Source organism: Cnephaeus nilssonii (assembly GCF_951640355.1).
Source record: "Cnephaeus nilssonii genome assembly, chromosome: 13".
NCBI classification, from domain to species: Eukaryota; Metazoa; Chordata; class Mammalia; order Chiroptera; family Vespertilionidae; genus Cnephaeus; species Cnephaeus nilssonii.
Window position 1 is genome coordinate 46403907 of NC_137084.1, and position 24617 is coordinate 46428523.

Sequence of the window (24617 nt, forward strand, 5' to 3'; positions counted from 1 at the left end):
TCAATAAATATTTGTTGAATAATAGGAAGATGAAATCAAGAATAAACAAGTTTCCTAGTCAGCTCATTTATGAGTATGAGCTACTCAAAATGCCTATGAAAATGTCATGTACATGGTAGGCACACTGTAAAAGTTTATGAAATGCTTGGATAAAAAGGAATCTTACCTAATAATAGACAAACATGTAAATTGACCGTACCTCCACTACTCCCACAGCCAATCAGAGTGAGTATGCAAATTAACCCAACTAAGATGGCGGCTAATTTGCATACGTAGGTGCCCAGTGGCCTTCATCCGGGAACAGGGAACATCCTTGGCACCCAGAGCTAGAGGGAGCCAGCCATCTGAGGGAGAGGGAGCCAGTGATTGGAGCAAGAGGGAGCCAGCCATCGGAGGGAGAGGGAGCCAGTGATTGGAGCAAGAGGGAGCCAGCCATTGGAGAGAGAGGGAGCCAGTGATTGGAGCGAGAGGGAGCCAGCCATCAGAGCGAGCGGGAGCCAGCCATCGGAGGGAGAGTGAGCCAGTGATGGGGGGAGAGAGAGCCAGTGATGGGGGGAGACGGAGCCACTCATTGGAGGGAGCTGGAGGGCCCCATAGGCTTTAGGCCTGGGCAGGGGCGGAGCCAGCGATTGGAGGGAGCTGAAGGGCACCTGCCCAGTCCCCGAGGCTTCAGGCCTGGGCAGGGGCAGAGCGAGAGATCAGTGTGAATTGAGTTTCTAACCCACTTGATCTATGTACCTTTTCTGACTGCTCATTGGCTAAGCTCCCTGTATGCCACTGGTAATATTTTTAGTAACTTGGGTAATAAGAATCCAAAAAGGTGATCTAGGGTTTTTCCACCACACTTCTGGAGGAAAAAACGAAGGTCTGCTGCTAGAGGGCTAAGAAATGTCATATCCTGTCCTAGCCGGATTGGCTCAGTGAATAATGCGTTGGCCTGCCGACAGCAGGGTTTGGGTTCAATTCTGATCAAGGGCATGTACCTAGGTTGCAGGCTCCTCCCTGGCCAGGGCCCAGGTCAGGGCTCATGCAGGAGGCAACCAATCAAAGTGTTCCTCTCACTTTGATGTTTCTCTCTGTCTCTCCCTTTCTCTTCCATATTCTCTAAAAATCAATGGAAACATATCCTCAGGTGAGGATTAAAAAAAGAAAGAAAGAAATGTCATATCCTATGAAAGACACATCTTGAAAATGCCTAAAGAAAGTTGTAATTTTTTCATGGTGAAGGGACTGGAGTCCGTGTTGATGAAAACACCTTGGTGGTTTCAGTGACTGGCAGTGACTGCAGCAGTGGGGTGATGGGGCTGGTGCCTTCCCCTGATCAGCCCAGTTGCCTCCCATAAAGGGAGCGGGCCTAAGCCATCAGTAGGACATCCCCTGAGGGCTCCCAGTATGTGAGAGGGGGCAGGCTGGGCTGAGGGACCCTCCCCGCCCCCCCGTGCATGAATTTTGTGCACTGGGCCCCTAGTTAAATAATAATAGTAAGTTTACAAGTTTGTCTTCAGAATTTCCAGAGACTGTAGAAAGCAGTAATTAGATTGACAGCATTACTGGAAAAGCCCAATGCTATAATCCTGCTATGAACTGGAATGAAAGTGTGTGTACGCTTGACTATCTTCATCTAAAGCTTTTCTGTCCAGGAGCAACATATGACCTTGTACAGGAGAGTAAATCAATGCAGGATTCTTGAGCTGGGGAATGTCTTACCCATGAATCTACAAACCATTTGCCAGCATTCAGAGTTGACAGGAAATTCCAATAGAAGAAGGAACTTGGTGAATAGGATTCATTTGGCCTGACCTCCCTGATATCGGTTGTTCTTCTCAGGTTATGGTCATGCATGAGAAAAGGCACCTCATCAATACTGCAGGCAGAGGGGGAAAAGAGGGGAAGGGGTGGATAGGCTGAACTCAGCCACCTTGGCACATAGAGTTCTCAGAAGCCCATCAAGGTCACAAGTTCTACTAGGGTTCCTTCCTCCCAAATCTCATCAAAGGCTTAACTGCTAATCATTTACACTTTGAAGTCCATATTTTTCAGCCCTAGGGTTCAATCTTTTGTGGTATATCATAACAGTGATGGTAAAAGACTAGCTTCCCTATCCAAGTGTTTTCTGGCATCAAGAAAACAGCAGGTACAGTGGTGACTGAGAGTGAATGGGGTGGTGCTAGGGCTAAGGTCCCAAAATTATGTTAAGCAGGCATCCAGACAATCTTCCTGTATTTTTCTGACCCATTTCCCAGCTAGGCACTTGCCCTGAGTATTTCTGGCCCTAGATCCTTCACATCAGGTAGTATCATTAGAAAACTTCCTGGTTCTCTTATCGGCTATTTGCCTTGAAGAATCTCTGCTTTTATGAAAATCTCTCTTCCTTTCCCATTTAAAATACCTATGAAAAGAACCCTGTAATGGCCGTGAGTGAGAAACAGGGTTGAGACTTAGCTTCCTGGCCATTAACAACTACAAAATTGGAGGAAATGAAGGAAATAACTTTTCAGCCAGTGGACAATAGGGAGCACAGTATGATGATTTCAGAAAAGACAAATAAATGAAATAGGCTCTACCATTATCCAGGCTTCCTTCTTGCAGGTGAATACAGGATTGTGGAATATAGGGTGGGGGAACCTAAAAGGGACCCAGCTATTGCGCTGAAATGAGGAGAAAAAAGATCAGATTAAGGAGAGGTCAAGACACCTAGAATTTGTGGGCTAGAGTCCTATAGAGGATGGAGCTATGAGAAAGACAGGGAGAGGAAGATATCTTGATTGATCTAGGGAAATATGCAATTCGCAGGAGAAAACCTGGATATAAACTGGGGTTAGTTTTATTCCATTTCAGCTCTTAGCCCAGTAGCAGCTATCCATCCCCCACAAAGAGCCATATCGAAAGCAACTGTGTACAGGTTCCTGGAATAGCTTGCACAGCAGCTGGTAAGAACCAAGGTAGTAAAAAGGACCCTGTACTGCAAATATAAGGGTTTATGTTCTGGTTGCTGGCTGCTGCTTTTTGTCACTGAAGGGCAGACAGAGAGATGGGCAACCATTGTTGCATCTCCCCCTCCCCCCCAACTGTTGCAAAGCTCTCCCACTCTGCTTGAAGTGACTTTCAGAGGATTTAAAACTCCAGCACCCTTTTTACTACTCTTCATTTTTCTCCTTTTGAAAGCCAGACATTAAAGACATTTTAAAAACAAGTGAATATATGGGAAAATTTACAAAGTGAGTGTATAAAACAGCTGCATATATGGAGAAATTAGAATGTGACTGTGTATGCCCAAGAAAGGGATCAGAAAAATCTGAAAATACCTGAAGTTTGCACCTCAGGCTAACCCATGGTACAGAGACATCCTAAACAATTATAATATTTTTTTTAAATGCAGCAAATCCTTGGGAAGGAGGAGAATCTGATTTCCAGTGTTACCACTTCATTAGATTCAAATGTCCATTTTTCAAACAAAAATATATCCCCCACAAAATATCACAAGGCATACAAAGAAACAGGAAAGTATGGCACATTTAAAAGAAAAAAAAACACAACAGAAACTGTCTCTGAAAAAGAGCTGATGGCAAATATACTAGACAAAGACTTCTAAAAATTATCTTAAAGATATTCAAATAACTAAAGAAATATGTAAATAAAGTCAAAAAAACAATGTATGAGTGAAAGAACAATATTAATAAAGCAATTAAAAACCTAAAAGAAACAAAAAATAATTCTGGAGCTGAAATGTACAATATCTGAAGTGAAAAACTGACTAGAGGGATTCAAAGGAAGATTTAAGCAGGCAGAAGAAAGAATCAGTGACTTGAAGATATGACAATAGAAGGTATTGAGTCTAAGGAACGTATAAAACAGTTTAAGGAATACCCTGACACCAAAGTCAAACAAACACCCTAGAAGCAAATAAAACTCAGCCCAGCCGGTGTTGCTCAGTGGTTGAATGTTGACCCAGGAATCAAGAGGTCACTGGTTTGATTCCCGGTCAGGGGCAGGCTCAAACCCCAGTAGGGTGCATGCAAGAGGCATCTGATCAGTGATTCTCTCTCATCATTGATGTTTCTATCTCTCTATCCCTCTCCCTTCCTCTCTCTCTTAAAATCAACTTAAAAAAAATAAAACTACAGAACAGCATCCCTTATGAACATTGATGCAAAAATCCTTAACAAAATACTAGCAAGCAGAATTCTGCAGTGTATTAAAAAAATTATACAATATGGCCAAAAGCAATTTATTCCTAAAATGTAAGGATGGTTCAACATAACAAAATCCATCAATGCAATATATCATATTAACAGAATGAATGGGGAAAATCACATAATAATCTGAATTGTCCCAGAAAAAGCATTTAATAAAATTCAAAACCCTTTTATAATACCACTTACTAATGTAGGAATAGAAGAAAACATCCCAACATAATAACAGACATATGAAAACCTACGGTGAACATCATATTCAAGAGTGAAAAACTGAAAACTTTTCCACTAGGAACAAAGCAAGGCAAGGCAAGAAATAAGGCAAGGTCTACTTTTTTTCTCTTTTTACAGCAGTACTGGAAGTTCTAGCCAGAGCAAATAAGCAACACAGAGAAATGGATGGCATAAAAATTAGAAAGGAAGATATAAAATTACCTGTTTTCAGATGATAAAATCATATGTAGAAAACCGTAAAGATTCCCATTTAAAAAAACAACAGAACTAATAAATGAATTCATCAAAATAGCAGGATACAAAGTCAAAACACAAATATCAGTTGCATTTCTATACAGTAACTAGAGGCCCGGTGTACGAAATTCGTGCACGGAGTGGGGGTGGAGGGGGAAGGGGTGTCTCTCAACCTGGCCTGGACCCTTTCGCAATCCAGGACCGCTGGCTCCTAACCGTTGACCTGCCTGCCTGCCGCTAAGTAATCTGCCTGCCTCATCACCCCTAACCACTCACTTGCCTGCCTGATCATCCCTAACCACTCTGCCTGCCTGATCACCCCTAACCACTTGCCTACCTGCCTGATTGTCCCTAACCACTCACCTGCCTGCCTGATTACCCATAACCCCTCTTCCTACCTGCCTGATCACCCCTAACCACTCACATGCCTGCCTGATTACCCCTAATCCCTCTGCATACCTGCCTGGTCACCCATAACCCCTCTTCCTACCTGCCTGATCACCCCTAACCACTCCCATGCCTGCCTGCCTGATTGCCCCTAACCACTCACCTGCCTGCCTGATTACCCATAACCCCTCTTCCTACCTGCCTGATCACCCCTAACTTCTCTACCTGCCTGCCTTATCACCCCTAACCCTTCTGCTGACTGACTGATCACCTCTAACCACCTCTGCCTGCCTGCCTCATCGCCCCTTACCACTTGCCTGCCTGCCTGATCGCCCTAACCACTCTGCCTGATCACCCCTAACCACTCTGCCTGCCTGCCTGACCACCCCTAACTGCCTTTGCCTCAGCCCCCGCCGCTGCGGCTTCATCTGGTAGGACGTCCAGAATGACATCCAGAAGGTTGTTTGGCTGTCTGGTCTAATGAGCATATTATGCTTTTATTATTATAGATGATGAACAATCTGAAAGGAAATTACAAAGATAATTCCATTTACAAAAGCATCAAAAAAGAATAATATACTTAGAAAAGAACTTAACCAAGGATGTGTAATTTAAAAAACACTGCTGAGAGAAATTTAAAAATTGGACACATCTCACCCTAGCTGGTTTGGCTCAGTGGATACAGCATCAGCCTGTGGACTGAAGGGTCCCAGGTTCAATTCCAGTCAAGGGTACATGCCCGGGATGCAGGCTCGATCCTCAGTAGGGGACATGCAGGAGACAGCCAATCAATTATTCTCTCTCATCATTGATGTTTCCATCTCTCTCTCCCTCTCCCTCCCTCCCTGAAATCAATAAAAATATTTTTTTAAAAAATTGGAACACATCTCATCTTCATGTATTCAAAGACAACATTATTAAGATATTGGTACTACCCAAAGCAGTCTACCAATTTAATGCAATCACTATCAAAATGCCAATGATGTTCTTTGAAGAAATTTAAAAAATACCATTCTAAAATTCATATAGATTCTCAAGGGATCCTGAATATCTAAAACAATCTTTAAAAAGAGAACAAAATGGGAGTACTCACATTTCCTAACTTCAAAACTTACTACAAAGTTACAGTAATCAAAACAGTATGGAAGATGGCAGCATAGGCAAACGCCTGTACTTGCTGCCTCCCACAACCACATCAAAATCACAATTAAAATACAGAACAATCATCATCCAGAACCACCGGAAAGCTGGCTGAATGAAAGTCCTACAACTACAGAAGTAAAGAAGAAAGCACACTGAGAGTGGGAGGAGGTGCAGAGGTGTAGGATGGGCTGGTCCGGCACCCACCAGTGCCACTTTTTTAGTGAGGAGAGAGATCGTCTCTGCGGAGGCTGCCTGGAGGAGCAAGGGGTCCAGCCTGACACCAGATGCCCCGCCCAGGGAAGAGAAGTCCCTACAGGTAGTAAGAACTATGGGCTGTAAAAACCAGTGTGGCCTGGGGCTTAGTGACACACAGGCTGCTGGAGATCCAGCTGCTCTTAAAAGGACAGCACACAAACTGAACTTACAAGCTCCTGCTTCCTCTGAGCTCCAGTGCTGGGCAAAGCTGGGGGAGGGGAGGGCCCAGGCACATATGAGGAGAAACTGGACTGTCTGGAATGGAGGCAGGAACTTGGGGGCAGCTTTATCCCAGAAGGAGGTGATTGCAGCAGTCATTGTTCCTATGCTGGGACCTTCCCAGTTGCAGGGCTGATTGCCACTGGCAAACAGATTTGCTCCACCTTGTTGATTCACTGAGACCCCACCCCATCCAATTTACAGCCCCATCCCAGCTGCTTGCAGTGGCATTTGCATATGAATGGCCTGTCCTTGCTCAGGCTAAAACCTGTCAAACAAGTTGCAGCTGGGTTAGGGAGCCCCAAACCTATCAATAAAAGTCCCAAGACCCTAGCACCAGCACCAGCCTGCCTTGCTTCACAGATGGGCCTCATCTGGGCACTGCCAAACTGGATACAAAGAGGAGGAATTTTCAGATCTCTCTAGCTCCTGCTGGGTGGCCCCAGGCAGTGGCTGACTTTATACCTCCCTGGAGACCCAAGAGCCAGTGTACCCAGTGGTCAGTGTCAGACAATATCAGATTACAACTCTATACATCCATAAGCAACACACTCAAGGGGCAGACTCAGTGAATACTAAAGCTCCACTGAAGCAAGTCCTGCTCCATAAGGGTATCTCCTGCACAGCAGCTCTCCTACTATAGTCACAGCTGGTCACCACAGTCAATTCCTCCCAGTGACACCAACAGCAATCAAGGCTCAATTATAAGACTGTGCACACAGTCTACAAAGGGGTTCACCTAGAGTGTCCACCTCAGGTGACTGGGGAGGCTGAGCCACTGGGCCCTATAGGACACCTACTACACAAGGCCACTCTATCAACTCAAGGAAACTTAGCAGCTCTACCCAATACATAGAAACAAACACAGGGAAGCAGCTAAAATGTGGAGACAAAGAAACATGTCACAAATGAAAGAAATAGAAGAAAGCAAAATACTGGATATAGAGTTCAAAACCATGGTTATAGGGTTACTCAAAAATCTTCTAGAAACCTCCAAGGGACTTAGTAAGACTTTAAAGGATCTTAGTGAGAATGCCAAAAAAATGGAAAAGGACCAGTCAGAAATTAAGCATACACTGACTGATATAAAGAATAATATACAAGTATTCAACAGTAGATTAGAGGATCCCAAGAATCAAGTCAATGATTTGAAATATGAGGAAGCAAAAAACACCCAACCAGAAGAGCAAAAAGAAAAAAGAATCCAAAAATATGAAGATAGTCTAAGAAGCCTCTGGGACAATTTCAAGCATACCAACATCTGAATTTTGGGGTTACCAGAAGAAGAGAGAGAGCAAGATATTAAAAACCTATTTGAAGGAATAATGACAGAAAACTTACCCTATTTGATGAAAGAAATAGACTTACAAGTCCAGGAAGCACAGAGAACCCCAAACAAGAGGAACCTAGAGAGGACCACACCAAGACACATCATAATTAAAATGCCAAGGGCTAAAAACAAAGAGAGAATCTTAAAAGCAGCAAGAGAAAAGCAGTTAGTTGCCTATAAGAGAGTACCCATATGACTATCACTTATTTCTCAACAGAAACTATGCAGGCCTGAAGGGAGTGGAAAAAAAAATATTCAAAGTGATGACCAACAAGGACCTACAACCAAGATTACTCTACCCAGCAAAGTTATCATTTAGAATTGAAGGTCAGATAAAGAGCTTCACAGACAAGAAAAAGCTCAAGGAGTTCTTCACCACCAAACCAGTATTATATGAAATGCTGAAGGGTATTCTTTAAGAAGAGGAAGAAGAGAGGAGAAACCAAGATGGCGGCATAAGGTAAACATCTATACTGCTGCCTCGCACAACTTTAAAACTGCAACTGGAAGACAGAGCGGACATCGTCCAGAACCACCGGAAAGCTGGCTGAGTGGAAATTCTACAACTAGAAGGAAAAAGAAAAGGACACTGAGACTCAGGAGCTGTGGAGGTGCAGAGACCCGTGTGCGCAGAAATGGCGGGCAGCTGAATACACAGCTGGCTTACTTGCAGCACGTGGAGAGGGCAGGCAGCAAATGCGCAGCTAGCTTTCTCGTTCGGGAGGAAAACAAAACCTCCCAACTGCACTGAAATCTAGCTCCGGGTGAGACTTTGGGTACCAGACTCATTCAGGGAGAAACTGGACTGTCTGGCAGCGGGCGAAACTCAAGAGCAGCCTTCTCTCAGAGGTGTGTGCAGCCATTGCCACAGAACACTGAGATACAGGGCCTTCTTAGGGCGGGGCTGACAGGAAACCAAGGCTGTCTGCTCCACTCTGACTCCGCCCCACCTAAGCTGAGCACAGAAGCCCTCCCAGTGGCTAGCTTTCTCCTTCAGGAGGGAAGCAAAACCTCCCCACTGTACTGAAATCCAGCTCCAGGTGAGACTTTGGTTACCAGACTCATTGGGGGAGAAACTGGACTGTCTGGCAGCTGGCAAAACTCGAGAGCAGCCTTCTCTCAGAAGGAAAGATCAAGGAGTTATTATTTAATATGTACAGAGTTTCAGTTTGAGAAAAATGAAAAGTTCTAGAGATGGATGGTGCTGATGGTAACAAAACAAGATCAATGTACTTAATGCCACTGAATTGTAAAACTAAAAATGGTTAAATTGATAAATTTTTATGTTAAGTACCAGAGGCCCGGTGCATGAAATTCATGCACAGCAGGGGAGGAGGGGTGTCCCTCAGGCCAGCCTGCACCCTCTCCAATCTGAGACCCTTCGAGGGATGTCCAACTGCCTGTTTAGGCCCGATCCTGGTGGGATCGGGCCTAAACGGACAGTCAGACATCCCTCTTACAATCCAGGACTGCTGGCTCCCAACTGCTCGCCTGCCTGCTTTCCTGATTGCCCCTCACCGCTTCTGCCTGCCAGCCTGATCACCCCTAACCACTCCCCTGCCAGCGTGATTGATGCCTAACTGCTCCCCTGCCAGTGTATTTGCCCCTAACTGCCCTCCCCTGCAGGCCTGGTCCCCCACAACTGCTCTCCCCTGCAGGCCTGGGTCCCACCCAACTGCCCTTCCCTGCAGGCCCAGTCACCCCCAACTTCCCTCCTCTGCCAGCCTGGTCACCCCTAACTGCCCTCCCCTGCAGGGTTGATTGCCCCAACTGCCCTCCCTTGCAGGCCTGGTCCCTCCCAACTGCCCTCCCCTGTTGGCCATCTTGTGCCATCTTGTGTCCACATTGGGACAGGATCTTTGACCACATGGGAGCAGCCATCTTGTGTGTTGGAGTGATGGTCAATCTGCATATCACTCTTTTATTAGATAGGATAGAGGCCTGGTGCACGGGTGGGGGCCAGCTGGTTTGCCTTGAAGGGTATCCCAGATCAGGGTGGGGGTTCCCTTGGGGTGTGGGGCAGCCTGGGTGAAGGGCCTGTGGTAGTTTGCAGGCTGGCCACGCCCCCTAGTGACCCAAGCAGAGGCCCTGGTATCTGGGATTTATGTATCTTCTACAATTGAAACTTTGTAGCCTGGAGCGGAGCCAAGCCTCCTGCTCACTCTGTGGTGGCAGCCATTTCTGTTGGAATTTATGTATATCTATAATTGAAACTTTGTAGCCTGGAGCGGAGGCCTAGGCCAGCCAGGGCTGCAGAAGCTTTGCTTCCTCCATTGCCAGGGGCAACCCTTGCCTCCTGCTCTTTCCAGCTCCGTGGCTGCCGCCATTTCTGTTTGGATTTGTTTACCTTCTATAATTAAAACTTTGTAGCCTTGAGTGGAGGCTTAGGCTGGCAAGGGCAGGCGGAAAGCTTGGCTTCCTCTGTTGCCGGGGAAACCCAAGCCTCCCTCCTGCTCTCTGTGGCTGTAGCCATCTTGGTTGGGTTTATTTGCATATTCGCTCCTGATTGGCTGGTGGGCGTGGTTTGTGGGCATGGCTTATGGGTGTGGCAGAGTTAGGGTCAATTTGCATATTACTCTTTTATTAGGTAGGATATTTTTACTACAATAAGGAGATCACTAGATAACTTCTTAATAATTCTCTCCGCACTCTCTAGTTGGGGGAGTGAGGAAAGGGGTACCCCTCTTATTTCAGGGCAGGAATGGAAGACAGGGATCTGCCCATCATCTCTAGGACCAGAGCCCCAGGCAGGGGGGAATGGCTTTACTGTGATGTTCACCTGCTATAGTCAACATATTCACATCTTGTTGGGCTACACTTCTACCCATTTTTTGCTAGAGAAAAAAAAAAAAAGGAGATAAGTGGAGGGGGCTATTTTTTTCCACCTGCAGCTGTAGGTGTTTTCTGGGTTTCGGGTCTCTACAGAGCTCATATAGGGATGTATAAGGAAAAGCAAAATAAAACAACAAAAATGGGGAACTCACTACCTATTTGCTATTTCCTTCAGTCTAATGAACCCTAGCCAGTCCACCTTCATTCCTCCACCTTTCAGAGTCTTCTGTCAGTAGCTTTGTGAATTTTGCCAAGTTTTTAATTTATTTTTTTGTTTGCATTATTATTCTTGGAAAGAATATGGTGAAATTTGTTTACTACATTTATTTCACATGGAACAAAAGTTCCTTCCACTAGCTACACTTGCTATGTTTATACTGACCGGGTCCACTTTACCAATTTAAGTAGTTAACCATATTTTACCACTTAGTAATTATTGATATTACATTTTCCCTGTTTAAGTTACTGGTGTGATATTCATGTCCTGACTGATAGGCACTTTTTGGTAATGATGAAGCCTAGACTATGACCATCCATGTAAATGGTGGAGTATGTGGAGATGGTCACTGGAAATGAAGATACCATCAAGGAAAGAAACTGAGGAGTTGGAAGGATCATCTGCATCACAGTTGAAGTCACAGAAACAAGAGAAGAGAGAAAGGCCAGGAGCTCGTTGGTTCAACACCTTTACCACATTATGCCATGACCACCAACCACTTCCACAAATGAACCCAGGAGCTCTGACAGGACATCCTGTTTCAAAACCCAATCTGAATATTCTGCACAGAACAGTTGTCATGGTTGGGTAATGTCAGGAAATGTAGTTCCAATCCTGGCTTTATCATGTACTTCCAGCCTTATGACCTGACCATACATTTCCCTTCATTGAATCCAGGTTCAAACCACATTTCCTCATTTTGAATTAGGTTGTTCATTTTTCTGTTTGCCTCACAGAAAGGCTATGAAGGGAGTTTTCACACACCACTACCCATCTCCATGAGAAGTATCCCTCACAGATTGCCAGATAAATTTTTCTAAATCACATATTTTAAAACAATAAGATATCTGTGGAAACCTATGATGGCTTGCCCATTACACATATAAGAATCTCCATGATCCAGTCCCAGTGACCTCGCAGCCATAACTCCTCCTCACATGGCCCTCTCCCGTCCCCAAGCATATCAATTTGCCATCCATACAGGTTAGCTCACTGATCTACAAAGTTGTTGGTTTTTTTATTTAGATGCGTTTAAATAAGTTGTTGTCTCTGCCTGGAAAATACTCTATCATCATATCTTTGTGTAAAATAATATTTATTCTTCAACACTCAACCCAAACACAATTCTGAGTACTGTGTCAATTTTCATATAATAGGCAGTGACCTTTTCCTCCATGTTTGACTTAATCTTCTCGGGAAGGGACACCCCACAAATGGTCTTATACTGTGGGTATTTGTAAACATGCCATGTCTCCTTCATTGGCTGGGAACATCCCTTAGGCAGGAGTAGAGTGTACTCATTTGCCTCTCAATAGCACTCCAGAAGAAGGCCTGGAATATAGTAGGTGTCCAGAGACTGTTAGGTAAACATATTGCTAGGTAGTGTAGTGCATGGGGTTAAGTTTTAAGCATCGCTTGTAATGGGGCCAAATTTGAATTATGTGTGGAGTCTATACATAGTGTGTGATTTATGATCCTATAATTAAGAATGTAGTGGTACAGATATATGCTTGCAAGGGAGAAGTGTCTCGTGTGTGTGTGTGTGTGTGTGTGTGTGTGTGTGTGTGTGTGCACGCACGCGCGCACATGCTATGTGCACATTGGCATAGGAACACAGGAGAAACTCCCCGAGACTTCTGCTCTTACACCTTGGCCCACGCTGGTCATCTTCCATAGCATTGACCTTATTTCTTCCCCACCCAGCCCCTGCTTTCCTACCTTAAGAATACATCAGTCTCCAGCCCAAAGGCCTCGTTTTCAACAGCTTTCTCAAAGGACATCATGGTGTTCTCAGGCGCCAGCTGTGGAAGAAAAGGACATCAGACCCTTGACCTCAGAGTTTCTCCTCCCAACATGCATTTTGTGGTAGATGGAAAGCCCCGTAGTGAGCGCCTCTCTCCCACACAATAGATCTGGGACTGTGCTCATCTGAGGCAATGTCACTGGGCACAGTAAAGAGAAATGGACTTAGGTGACCTGCTGGGTTCAAGTCTAACACCTACGATTATCTTATTCTTTTCATCAAAAGCCCATCCATTTTCCTTTACAGAGATTCCTATGATTCTGAGGTCCTTATCTCTCACCCATAACCCCATGCACACTGGTACTCACCCACGTTCATCATGCTCAGACCTACCATGGGTGCACCTCTATGTCCAAAGAGGCCCGGCTTGGGTCCCAATTTATTCTCATTCTCAACGCAGGGAGAATAAAATCCCCATGGCACCACAAACAGAAATAAAAGGATAAGAAAAAAAGGCAGTCCAATAACCACTTGTGCAGCTGAAAAAGTTGGAAGGAGGGGGAAGTGAGAAAAAGTTATAAAGAGGAATGGAGACCCAATCCAAGCAACTATCCCAAAGCAGCCACCAGTAAACACCCAGTGCATGGGTTTCAGTGCCTCGTGGACTCCCTGATTTACTCGCTATTTCCATCACATCCCCATTTATTTTCAGTGATTAGAAAGTACAGCACTATCCAAATGTAAGCCTTATTATTAAGGCAATAGTATTTGACTGAAAATATCCAGGAAATAAATTGTGCAGGAGGCGGAAGGAAGTGAAGGAGAGGGCTTGTTAAGGAATACCTTCTCAGGAGTAGGAGTAGAATGGCTGGTGCTGAGAAAGCCCTGAAGCCTATAAAGATCAGCCCAAAATGGCCCTATATGTAAGGCAGTGCAGGATAGTGGAAGGGGCCCTGGCTAACAGAAGTCTGAGTTCAAAGCCAGACATCGCAGGGGTGGGGAACATCTGGCCCAAGGGCCATAAAAGACCAGTGAAATCATTTGGTCTGGACCTGCCAAGGTTAAAAGTTTGACCAAATATAGCAGGCTAATATTTAAGTTGATAATTTTGTATGGCCCGCGAATTATGATATAAATATCCAAAAGGCCTTTGGCAGATAAAAGGTCCCCAACCCTGGTCTAATGTGTGATTAAGGACCACTGCTTAATCTCTCTGCATCTCCATTTTCTTCATTCTGAAAAATGGGGCTATTTTGCTGCTAACCACTCCCTCATAGAATTGATTTACCAACAATAGGTACTCAATAAATACTATGCATTTACTTCTCTCTCTCTCTCTCTCTCTCTCTCTCTCTCTCTCTCTCGTCTCTCTCTCTCTCTCTCTCTCTCTCTCTCTCTCGTCTCTCTCTCTCTCTCTCTCTCTCTCTCTCTCTCTCTCTCTCACACACACACACACACACACACACACACACACACACACACACACACAGCTCATCCACAATACTTGTCATTACTGGCCACTCCCCATCATTTATAATTGTAAACCTCTGAGGATTTTACCTATTTGTACATTTTTAAGTTACTATGCATACTTCAGTCACTTTCAAATCTGTATCTCCAGCTCTAACCTCTCAGCTTTGTGAGTCTAGCACATGTCTTGATTCTTTTTATCTTATGACGTTTACTCTGGTCTCTTCTGAATCTAGCTAAAATTTCAGAAATGAAAAAGAAAAAGAGTTCATTATTGTAGCCTTTAAACTTTTGCCCCAAAACATTTCCTACAATTCACCCTCCTCATACAGATATAAACAGGTACAAGCACTCACAATGCCAACACTAGCAATCCAGTCATTCTCTTGTCTCTATCCTTGTACAATCAGGGAGCGAACATTCCCTATGTAACCAATACTAAACAGAGATACATAAAAAGAAGATGCTACTGGTTCCTCAGGAAGGGTGCTGAGAGCTAACTCCATTCTCAAAGCGATTTAATGTATAGCTCTGGTTCTTTTTTGTTTCTATGACATTAGGGCAAAGGATGGAGAGCAAACCAGAGGCAGAGGGAGATGTTTCTGCTTCTGCTCCAAGCTCCCAGGTAACAGGGACTCACTGGGGCCTGCTTTGCATTATGAGAGCGTAACTAGGCATATCTGGACCTCATATAAGTTCATTAGTTGAAACTAGTAACATTGGAATACAATATAAAGGAACTGTGACTAGTACTATCACTCTGGCAAATAAAATGAAAATGGCCTCTACCCTGCCCCCAACCTCTTTCCATTTCCAGACAGTCACTGTGTAACATCATGGCAATCATTCTTACTTTCCCAGGAGAATCCCTCTTTAGAAGAAGGCCTGTTTGATCAGGAAAATGTTCTGACAGGCCACATGGGATTATGAGTTTGACCACAAGGAGCATGCCTGAGTAATAAGCTAAATGAATTTCAAAGCCGCATAGTGGTGGCTATCTACCACGCTTGTGTTTGGCTGAGTAGAGTATGTAAGCTAAAGCCAGGACATACCTTCTTGTTCCAAATGGATCAAGTAGAAGGCCACAGGCCAGGAAAGAAGAACCATCACAGTTATCATGGTCAGATGCACATGAGGAGCAAAGACCTGGGAGAAAGCTAAACGTCAGGCTGACCACATTGGACAAACAGTGCTCGACCGACAGGATGATGCTTACCTTCAGTGATAGCCCCAATGTTAGCCACCTGTCGTTCCAGTAAATGCATAAAACCGACAGAAAAAACGTGCATATCAAAATCACTAGCATAACCAGGATCTGCAGAAACAAAACAAAACAAAACAAAATCTCACTTCCAGGCACTAGGGAATTGTATGATTCAGGTATGTCCTTGGGACTTGTATGTGTCCCCACAATGGCAGGGGCGTTCTTTCCTCATTATTTTAACCTGATCATCCAGCAACTCCCTAGTATGGAACCAATCGTTTACCTTCTTAGCTCCCAAGTCTTTGTTGTGTAGCACGGCTGGAAACAAATCACAGTTACGTGGTCTGATGCCTTTACTAATTATCACCTCCAACTCAGCTGGGCACACAGCATTGCCTGGCATCTCTCACTCTGTCTCAACAATGGCCATTATAGATATTCACTAATTTTTTATTCAACTCAATATAGTCACAAGTAAATAATATTTTGTGATTAGCTTTTTTTCCCCAACAGACTGTAAGCTTCATGAGATCAAGTGAAATACTTAGGATTATATCCTCCCTGCCTTGAAGAATGTCTAACACATAGTAAGCTTTCAATAATTACTTCTTGAGCAGATGAAAAGAATCTGCCTGCAAGAACACCATGTATCTCATAGAAAATGTTAAGACCAAGCTGATATAACTTTAACTTCTTCCCTTTGAAATGTAGTCTTTCTACATTTGTCCTACTTTCTAGAGAGTGCTTAGCTCCTTCATTTCTATAACCTGTATATCTATTAAAGTAATTGAGACCATAATTAAACCTCTCACAAAATAACTCCAAGCCTTGCCAGCATAAATGTTTAATTTTACCAAATATAGGCTTGGGCAAAAAGTAGATTAACAGTTGGGGTATGGGAAACACAGAGTTAATAAAACTACTGTAATAATCATAACCTGCATGTCTTTTTCCCTCAGAACAACTGTAAACCCACTTTTGCCCACCTCTGTACTTAAGGAAGAAACATTTCCAATCTTTAACAAACTCTTCCAGAGAATAGAGAGGCAACACTTTCTAACTTCTCTTTGAAGCCAACAAAGCATTAATATCTAAACTCAACAAGGACATTGTAAGAAAATAAAAAGTAGTCATGTGCCACAATAACATTTTGGTCAATAATAAACCTCATATACAATGGTGGTCCCATCTATAATAATAAAAGCATAATATGCTAATTAGACCGGACGTCCTTCCGATGAAGCTGGGGCTACGAGGGAAGCCCAGGTCCTGGGTGCCTGCCGGCGGCCGAAGGGAGAAGCTGGGGAAAAGAAGGCCTACTCTTTCTTTTTTTTAAAATATATATATATTTTTTTAATTGATTTTTTTACAGAGAGGGAGAGGGATAGAGAGTTAGAAATATCAGAGAGAGAAATATAGATCAGCTGCCTCCTGCACGCCCCCCCACTGGGGATATGCCCGCAACCAAGGAACATGCCCTTAACCGGAATCGAACCTGGGACCCTTCAGTCCGCAGGCCGACGCTCTATCCACTGAACCAAACCAGTTAGGGCTGGAAGGCCTACTCTTGCATGAACTTTGTGCATCGGGCCTCTAGTAAGATTATAATGGAGCTGAAAGTTTTCTATTGCCTAGTTACATTGTAGCCATCATAATGTCATTGTGCTATGTATTAGTATTTGTGTTGATACTGGTTTAAACAAACCTACTGCACTCCAATGGTAGAAAAGCACAGTATCTTTTCTATGTTTAGTTGTGTGTAGATACACTAATATTGCCTACAGTATTGAGTACAATAACATGCTGTACAGGTTTGTAGCCTAGGAGCAATAGGCTATAATATTTAGGATTGACTAGGTACACTCTATGATGTTGCAACAATCACAAAATCGCCAAAGAATGAATTTCTCAGAACGCGTTCCTGTTGTTAAGTGAAATATGAATGTATAGGCCTATCTCTCCTGTGTACATAGATGAAAAAAATCTTAACATATTAGCAAACCAAATATGCATCACAACACAAATATTTAACTGTCAAATCAGACATATATGAGTCTCATGGGATTCTGTGACCTTACTCAACACCAGCCTTAACTAGTGATTTAAATATAGGCAATTATAAGATACAGATAAAACAGTTTCCCTTCGAGAAACTTGATCCTGCCAAATGCAGATATTCATAAAAAGTTCTTTTCTCTCCTATACTAGGATACATGCTGGTTTTGAAGTAAAAATCTGCGGTGTGTTTTGGGCAAAGTATGTGGAAACACTGCTTCACAGAAGGAGCCTTTGTGGTTATGCAGCATCCATATCTTATACAACTCCAGCTAGCCATGTCTCCAACCCTACAAATCTAGAAATTCCAGGTTTCTTTACAATAGGGAACCCAGATATACCAGGTTATATCCTGCTAGATATCTTCATAGATAATGATTCTCATTATCTTTGGCTAATAAACATCTTTATAAGTGTTTCCCAGGAGGTTGGGTTCTTAGTATGTTTACAAGGAGTTTGGATTTAAGTCATTCATTCTTCTTTGAGCATGAGGTAAAAAGGGAATGTGTTACAGGCATGATGCTAACCATGTCCTTCCAGATTTATTCTGAGTACACTAAAACTAAAACTTCAACCCCAACAAAATCTCCCTTGCCAACAGAAGCAGTCTCTCCTCCCATGTCTGATAAGTCTAGTCCTTCGTTGGTGTGAAAATGTATTGAATGAGTACACCTACCAGAGCTTCTGAATTCAGTTTATCAGAATCCAGGTATTATGCATCTCAATTGGTTCTATATCTGAAACCTTGGCTCAACAGTAGCCTATGCTTAATGAAGCTGGTGTTATATAAAAGGCAAGTTTTCTATATTTTTTTTTATTTTCCTTATCAGTTAAGGTATTATATGTGTCCTTATCCCCCATTGTCCCCCCACCCCCTCACTCATCCCCTCATTCCCCTAGTGTCTGTGTTCACTGGTTGTGCTTATATGCATGCATACAAGTACTTTGGTTGATCTCTCCCTCTTCCCCCCACCCTCCCCTGCCTTCCGAGGTTTGCCAGTTTGATTAATGCTTCTCTGTCTCTGGATCTGTTTTTGTTCATCAGTTTGTGTTGTTCATTATATTTCACATGAGTGAGATCATGTGATATTTATCTTTCTCCAACTGACTTATTTCACTTAGAATAATGCTCTCCAGGTCCATCCATGCTGTTGCAAATGGTAGGAGTTCCTTCCTTTTTACAGCAGAGTAGTATTCCATTGTGTAGATGTACCACTGGGTTTTTTTAAATTTCCTTATTAAGGTATTACGTATGTGTCCTTATCTCCCCATTGCCTCCCCCCCCCCACTCATGCCATCACCCCCCTGTTGTCTGTGTCCATTGGTTAGGCTTATATGCATGCATACAAGTCCTTTGGTTGATCTCTCCCCCTTACCTCAAACCTCCCCTACCTTCCCTCTGAGGTTTGATGGTCTGATCGATGCTTCTCTGTCTCTGGATCTGTTTTTGTTCATCAGTTTATGTTGTTCATTATATGCCATAAATGAGTGAGATCATGTGATATTTATCTTTCTCTGACTGGTTTATTTCACTTAGCATAATGCTCTCCAGTTCCATCCATGCTGTTGAAAATGGTAAGAATTCCTTCTTTTTTACCATAGTATAGTATTCCATTGTGTATATGTACCATCATTTTTTAATCCACTCATCTGCTGATGGGCACTTAGGCTGTTTCCAAATCTTAGCTATGGTGAATTGTGCCACTATGAACATAGGCGTGCATATATTCTTTCTGATTGGTGTTTCTGATTTCTTGGAGCTTCTCAAACACATGGCAGAACAAAATAATGGTTATGATGGAAATGACCTACATGATCACAAAAGGGGGTGGGGAGGAGCAAAGATGCCTGCTATCTAGGGATCCTTTGAGAGAAGCCATTCTGGTGCCATTTAAAAAACTCCAAATGAAGGGACATCACCAGACAAATGTCAGGGGATATAGGAATACAGGCAATGGCTCCACCAAGAGAGTTGTAGTCAAGGTTCTCAGCAGAAGGGTCTCTGAAAATACACGTAGAAAAAGGCCATGGGGTAAAGAGCCAACAACTGTGCATTTACCTGGTTCTGATGGATCAATCCCAGATGATCTTCTTGGCCTTCCTGGTGAGACCGTGTTCTTTTATCCTGTCTCCTGTACCCCTGACCCTCCTTTGGTGAAAGAGAGGTAATAGTACCATCATGCTCTCTCCACCACTGGAGGCTTCCACCACTGGGGAGGGGATAAGTCTTATAAAGCTGGAGTCTGGGACATTACAATGAACTGAATTTTTAATGATTGGCATGAGAATGTTCTTGTCACTATATATGACTAGGAAAGTAATGGAGCTTGCCTAAGAATGGTCACAAAGTGAATTTAATAAGGAGTGTTGAGAAAAATAAAGTTTGGATTCAGATCCTTTAGTAAAATCAGTCACATCTGTTAGAATTTCATGAGTTCAGTTAAAACAGAGTAAGTAAATCTCTTATTTCTAAGGGGAACAATGAAGAAAGCACAACTCTGTACTTAACACTGAGTGCCAAGAAGCACATTCAGTCCTGGTCTAAGGTTTCTATGAAGATTCTGATGGCCTACCTTATGACACCAGTACAGGTATGGTTCATACCCTTCCCGAATCAACAAAACTCCAAGTATCTGAAAAAGAAGAGTACAAAAAAGGAGGTTATTTTGAAATCACCAAGTAGGGGCCCACAGCACTGTTCTGTATTCAAATGCCTTTTCACTACATTCACTTCTTGCTACACCTGCACTGTTCAAACCCTGGGCACTTGCCATGTTGCCCCTCTGCCTGAAAAGCTCTCCCTCCCAGGCCACTGAGCTCTCAAACCAGTTCACATGCCACCTCTTATTCATAAACTCTTACCAACACCCCCAAAAAGAATTATTTTTTATGGAATTCATAATAAACCACCACACTGATATCCTTCCTGAGTTTCCACCAATTTCTTACCCCTCGGATAGACCTTAATCCTGGTATTACTCAGACCCACTTATGAGAGAACAGAGGTCAGAAGCCAGCTTTTCCCAGCAACATTGAAAAGCTTTCCTGAGCAACCAGTGTCATTATAACAACTTTTAACCATTGTTGTTAACACTGGCATCTACCTAATAAAAAAGTAGCATGCTAATTGACGGTACCTTTGAGACGCGCACCAGCCAATCATGAGTATGCAAATTAACCTAACAAAGATGGCGGGTTAATTTGCATATGCAGGCACCAAGTGGCCAGGGGCAGGGCAGGGCACTTGTGTTGTCGCCATGGCATTCTGAACCACCCCAGCCGCTCTGGGCCTCTGGCCAGCATGGGAAGGCAGAAAGGCGGCTCCAGGCCAGAGCAGAAAGGCTGCTCTGGCCAGAGCGAAGGTGGTGCCAGCAACCAGGGGAAGGAAGGCCCATTCTTGCACGAATCTTCATGCATCAGGCCTCTAGTTTAGTCAATAAAGCTTAGATTTCAGTGTAAATCTAGTCAGTCACCAAGTTAGTGTAGGGACAGAAACTGAAAACTGGAGACTTCAGATACTTAGGATGTTACAAGAGTTGGAATATATATGACACTTACCTTCTTATCAAAATAATTTTATGTATATGATTTCATTTCTTCTTTACCCAGCCCTATAAAATACCATTATATTAAATATTATCATTCTCATTCCAAACAGAAGAAACTGAGTCTCAGAAGTTATATGACTTGACCAAAGTTACAAAGCAACCCAAACACAGACTGAAAATAGAACCTAGGGCTCCCTCTTTGTTCACTGTTGCATGCATTGCATGTATCCATAAAAAGTAGAGTGGAGTAGGGTTGGTTAAAATATATTCATTATTCCATAGTAGAACTTATTCCCACACTAGAAGCTAACTACAGCATTTCACATTTATTGTGCATGAAAGCAGTACAATTCAATGGCCAGAGTCTGGTCCAGACCACATTATTCATCTGCATTTTCCCATTATAAAGAGTCTAGCCCTGGCTTGTGTTGCAAAGTGGTTAGAGCATGACCCTGTGCACCAAAGAACCACAGGTGCAATTCCTGGTCAAGGGCATACACCTGGGTTGTAGGCTTGACCCCCAGCTCGTTTGGGCATGTGTGGGAAACAACCAATCAATCTCTCTCTATCTATCTATCTCTCTCTATATATATCTCTCTATCTCTATCTCTTCCCCTTCTCTCCCCCCTTCCACTCACTATAAAAATCAATGGAAAAATATTCTCAGGTGAGGATTAACAAAACAAAACAAAAAAATGTCTAACTGATTCTACTGCTAACATGTAATTCGCATCTGAACTAGCAGACTAGCATTTGCACATTATAATAGGTTTAAAAATCTAGCTAATTTGTAAAGCCCCAAAACACTGATTCTCAGGAGATGGGAAATGAAATGAGTTAGTTCAATATGTAAAGGTTAATGTGAAGCTATGGGTGCCTAAAATAACAATATTGACTGAACCATAAAATGGGCTTATGAAATAGGGGAATAAAAAAAGGATGTTCTGTCACCCTTTCAAAAGGTCAAAGTGATAAGATGCATCCTCTAATAGCACAAGTCCATTTTTCTCCATCAGTCCTTTGTTCCTAAATTTCAAGCAGTTGATGTAAACCTCAACGCTACTTAGACAAGAGTGACCTTGGATTCTGAGGGCTCCCAGCACCACTGTGCACCATACCGGAGACAGGAGCACCTCATGAGGCTACTCAGAAAGGGAGTGGGAGAAATGGGGAAGGTTACTCACCAACAGCAATGAAATGTAGACAACCAAGATTCCAAATAAACTCAGCAAAAGAATGGACCAGAAGTACCAGTATCCTGTAAGTAGATAAACAACCCTGCAAAAATGTGTTTCAATCCTTAAAATACAGCAGAAAGTAGTAGCATCTAAGACTAAACTAGATGAGGCATAAGAAAACTGAGGGAGATAAGAAGAGAAGCATTTGGGGAACATATATGTGAAGAGCTTTGGGGATATTTAGTTAGGAGTTTTAACTTTGTCCTATAGTACTTTTGGGTACTTCAATGGGAGTCTGTATAAGTGGTATGATTTTTTAATGTTATTTAGAATATATACTCAAAAACGATGTCCTCTTTAGAAAGCAAGAAATAATACATAAATTCTGAAATGCCAAAAGAGAAAAAGTCATCCATAAGCCACCACCTTAATATTTCCACTTTGGCAGGTTCCTTGTCCATGCAACTATGTGTTTTTTACCTAAATGCAATCATAGCCACCACATTAATTGATCTATTCTGTAGTAAGAGATTTGAGCTGTTAAAACAATCCTGATGTGTTATACCAAAGGTAGTTTATGAGAAAAACTACTAAAGATTTGCTAAGAAAAATAGTGTTATACTTGGTCTAGATATCAAATGTCAAAAAATTTAGAGACTTCATTTCAAGATAACAGAAATTACTTCCTCTCCATATAACTTGGAGAAGTATATTTTAACGATATAACATATAAACTAGTGAACATACAACCACTTCAAAACAAAGAAGGAAATTCTCTTTGGTCAGGGGTACAAGACACACCAAGAAGAAAGAAACAGATGAGCAACCATTCTAGCAAGAGCCATTCCAGATCAAGACACTGGTGAGAGTAGTCCGTAGATGAGTCTATAACCAGGACTAATAAGATGTACAAGGAATGTGAACAAATGTACTGATTAAATTCAAGAACTTGCACCCAACTCGATATTATTAATGGAACCATCAGAAAAGAAGCACAGAATAAAAATATCTCAGCTATTCAAAGAAATAAAGGAAGGACTCACATCCACGTAACAGAAATAGGGTGTTTTAACACAAGCATTGTGCTTATTAAAACCATAAAACAGGTACCTTGAAAAAGACCATGAAAGATGAACTAATAGCAGTCTATATACAGCCAAAAAAAATAATCAAACGGCTTAAGCAAGTAGTGATATTGACTTTGTTTTCCAAGTGATAAGGATAGTAAGGGCTGTCATTTAATAGTGCCTCTTCCTTTCTAAGCATTTCTCTGGCCACATTAGATTTTCCCCCCACTTTTTTCAATCTAAAAGATCTTCTTTTATGTATTCAATCACATGGAAATAGTATTATTAGTTTAGTTCAGCTCAAAACTCGCTCACCAAACTCAGGTGAAGTGCTCACCCACCTGCTGTGAACTACAGGCAAAGGAAAAACTGTTTTTGTTTTTATCTCTCTTTTTATCTCCCCTTTTACTACTTCGTCTGTACTCATTCTTGGTAGCAGTGGTGGGGTAACAAAAGGGAGAAGAATGAAAAGGAGTTTAAGTGAAAGCATATACATCAGTAGGATTGAAAAAGGGTCTTTTTTAGCCATCCCTTCTTTAAACTGTGAACACACAGTTGCTGATGACGGTACAATGGGCTCACTCTACATATGTTCAAGCAGTTTTCTCCCTGCTCTGGGCCTCTATTTTACCTCCCTCTAGCAGCATGATCACAACCCCTGTTGGAATGAAGGCCTTCTCATTCAACTGAGACAGCCTTCTTAGGGCAATCACCTCATCTAAATCTACACTCTCTGCACTTATGTTTAAAGAAATTGTATAGGACCTTCTCCCTCCTTCCCACAGCTAAAAGATGCAGCTGTCCAGCATCTTCTCCCAATTCACACCCTACATAACCACAATGCTCTATATCAGCACCACTTGTCAGCTGACAGTAACTCTGAGAAGAAAAAAAAAAAAAAGGTATGTTGTTGTGAGGCATTGGGAACCTTCACATAGCAAGGAATGGGGAGACAAGTTTACTCCACACACAGTTGGAAATAAAGAGAAGTAACAGTTAATCCATCAAAAATCTGCTCTATATCTCTCTAGCTAAGGAAAACAACTACAAAAACTGAACAATATGTTTTTCTAAATCTAAATGAAGGTATCAGAGAGCCAGGATCCAAATATAGAACCAAGATCCAAATCAGAGAGGAAATCCAAAGCTATAATGTGACAGTTGGAGTGATTTTCTCTAGAAGTGGCCAAGATACAGGGAGGAGGGCTTCTTGCATCTTGCAGCAGTAGGAGGGAAAAAGAGAAGAATCTGATAAACACCATATACTTTGATTTGGGATCTTCCTGGGCTACATCCTACGAGTAAGC

General features: G+C 42.7%; 1 protein-coding gene across 1 annotated transcript in view; it reads right to left on the minus strand.

Annotated features, from left to right (window-relative positions):
- Positions 1-24617, minus strand: part of GDPD4 (glycerophosphodiester phosphodiesterase domain containing 4) — a gene marked incomplete at its 5' end in the record, with an annotated part of 121551 nt that overhangs the window by 48736 nt on the left and 48198 nt on the right. The window contains 7 exons of the mRNA XM_079789176.1: positions 1708-1864; positions 12764-12846; positions 13182-13327; positions 15311-15404; positions 15475-15573; positions 20091-20150; positions 22254-22323. Of these exons, the coding sequence (XP_079645302.1) occupies positions 1708-1864; positions 12764-12846; positions 13182-13327; positions 15311-15404; positions 15475-15573; positions 20091-20150; positions 22254-22323 (709 nt within the window). The remainder of the gene's footprint in view (positions 1-1707; positions 1865-12763; positions 12847-13181; positions 13328-15310; positions 15405-15474; positions 15574-20090; positions 20151-22253; positions 22324-24617) is intronic.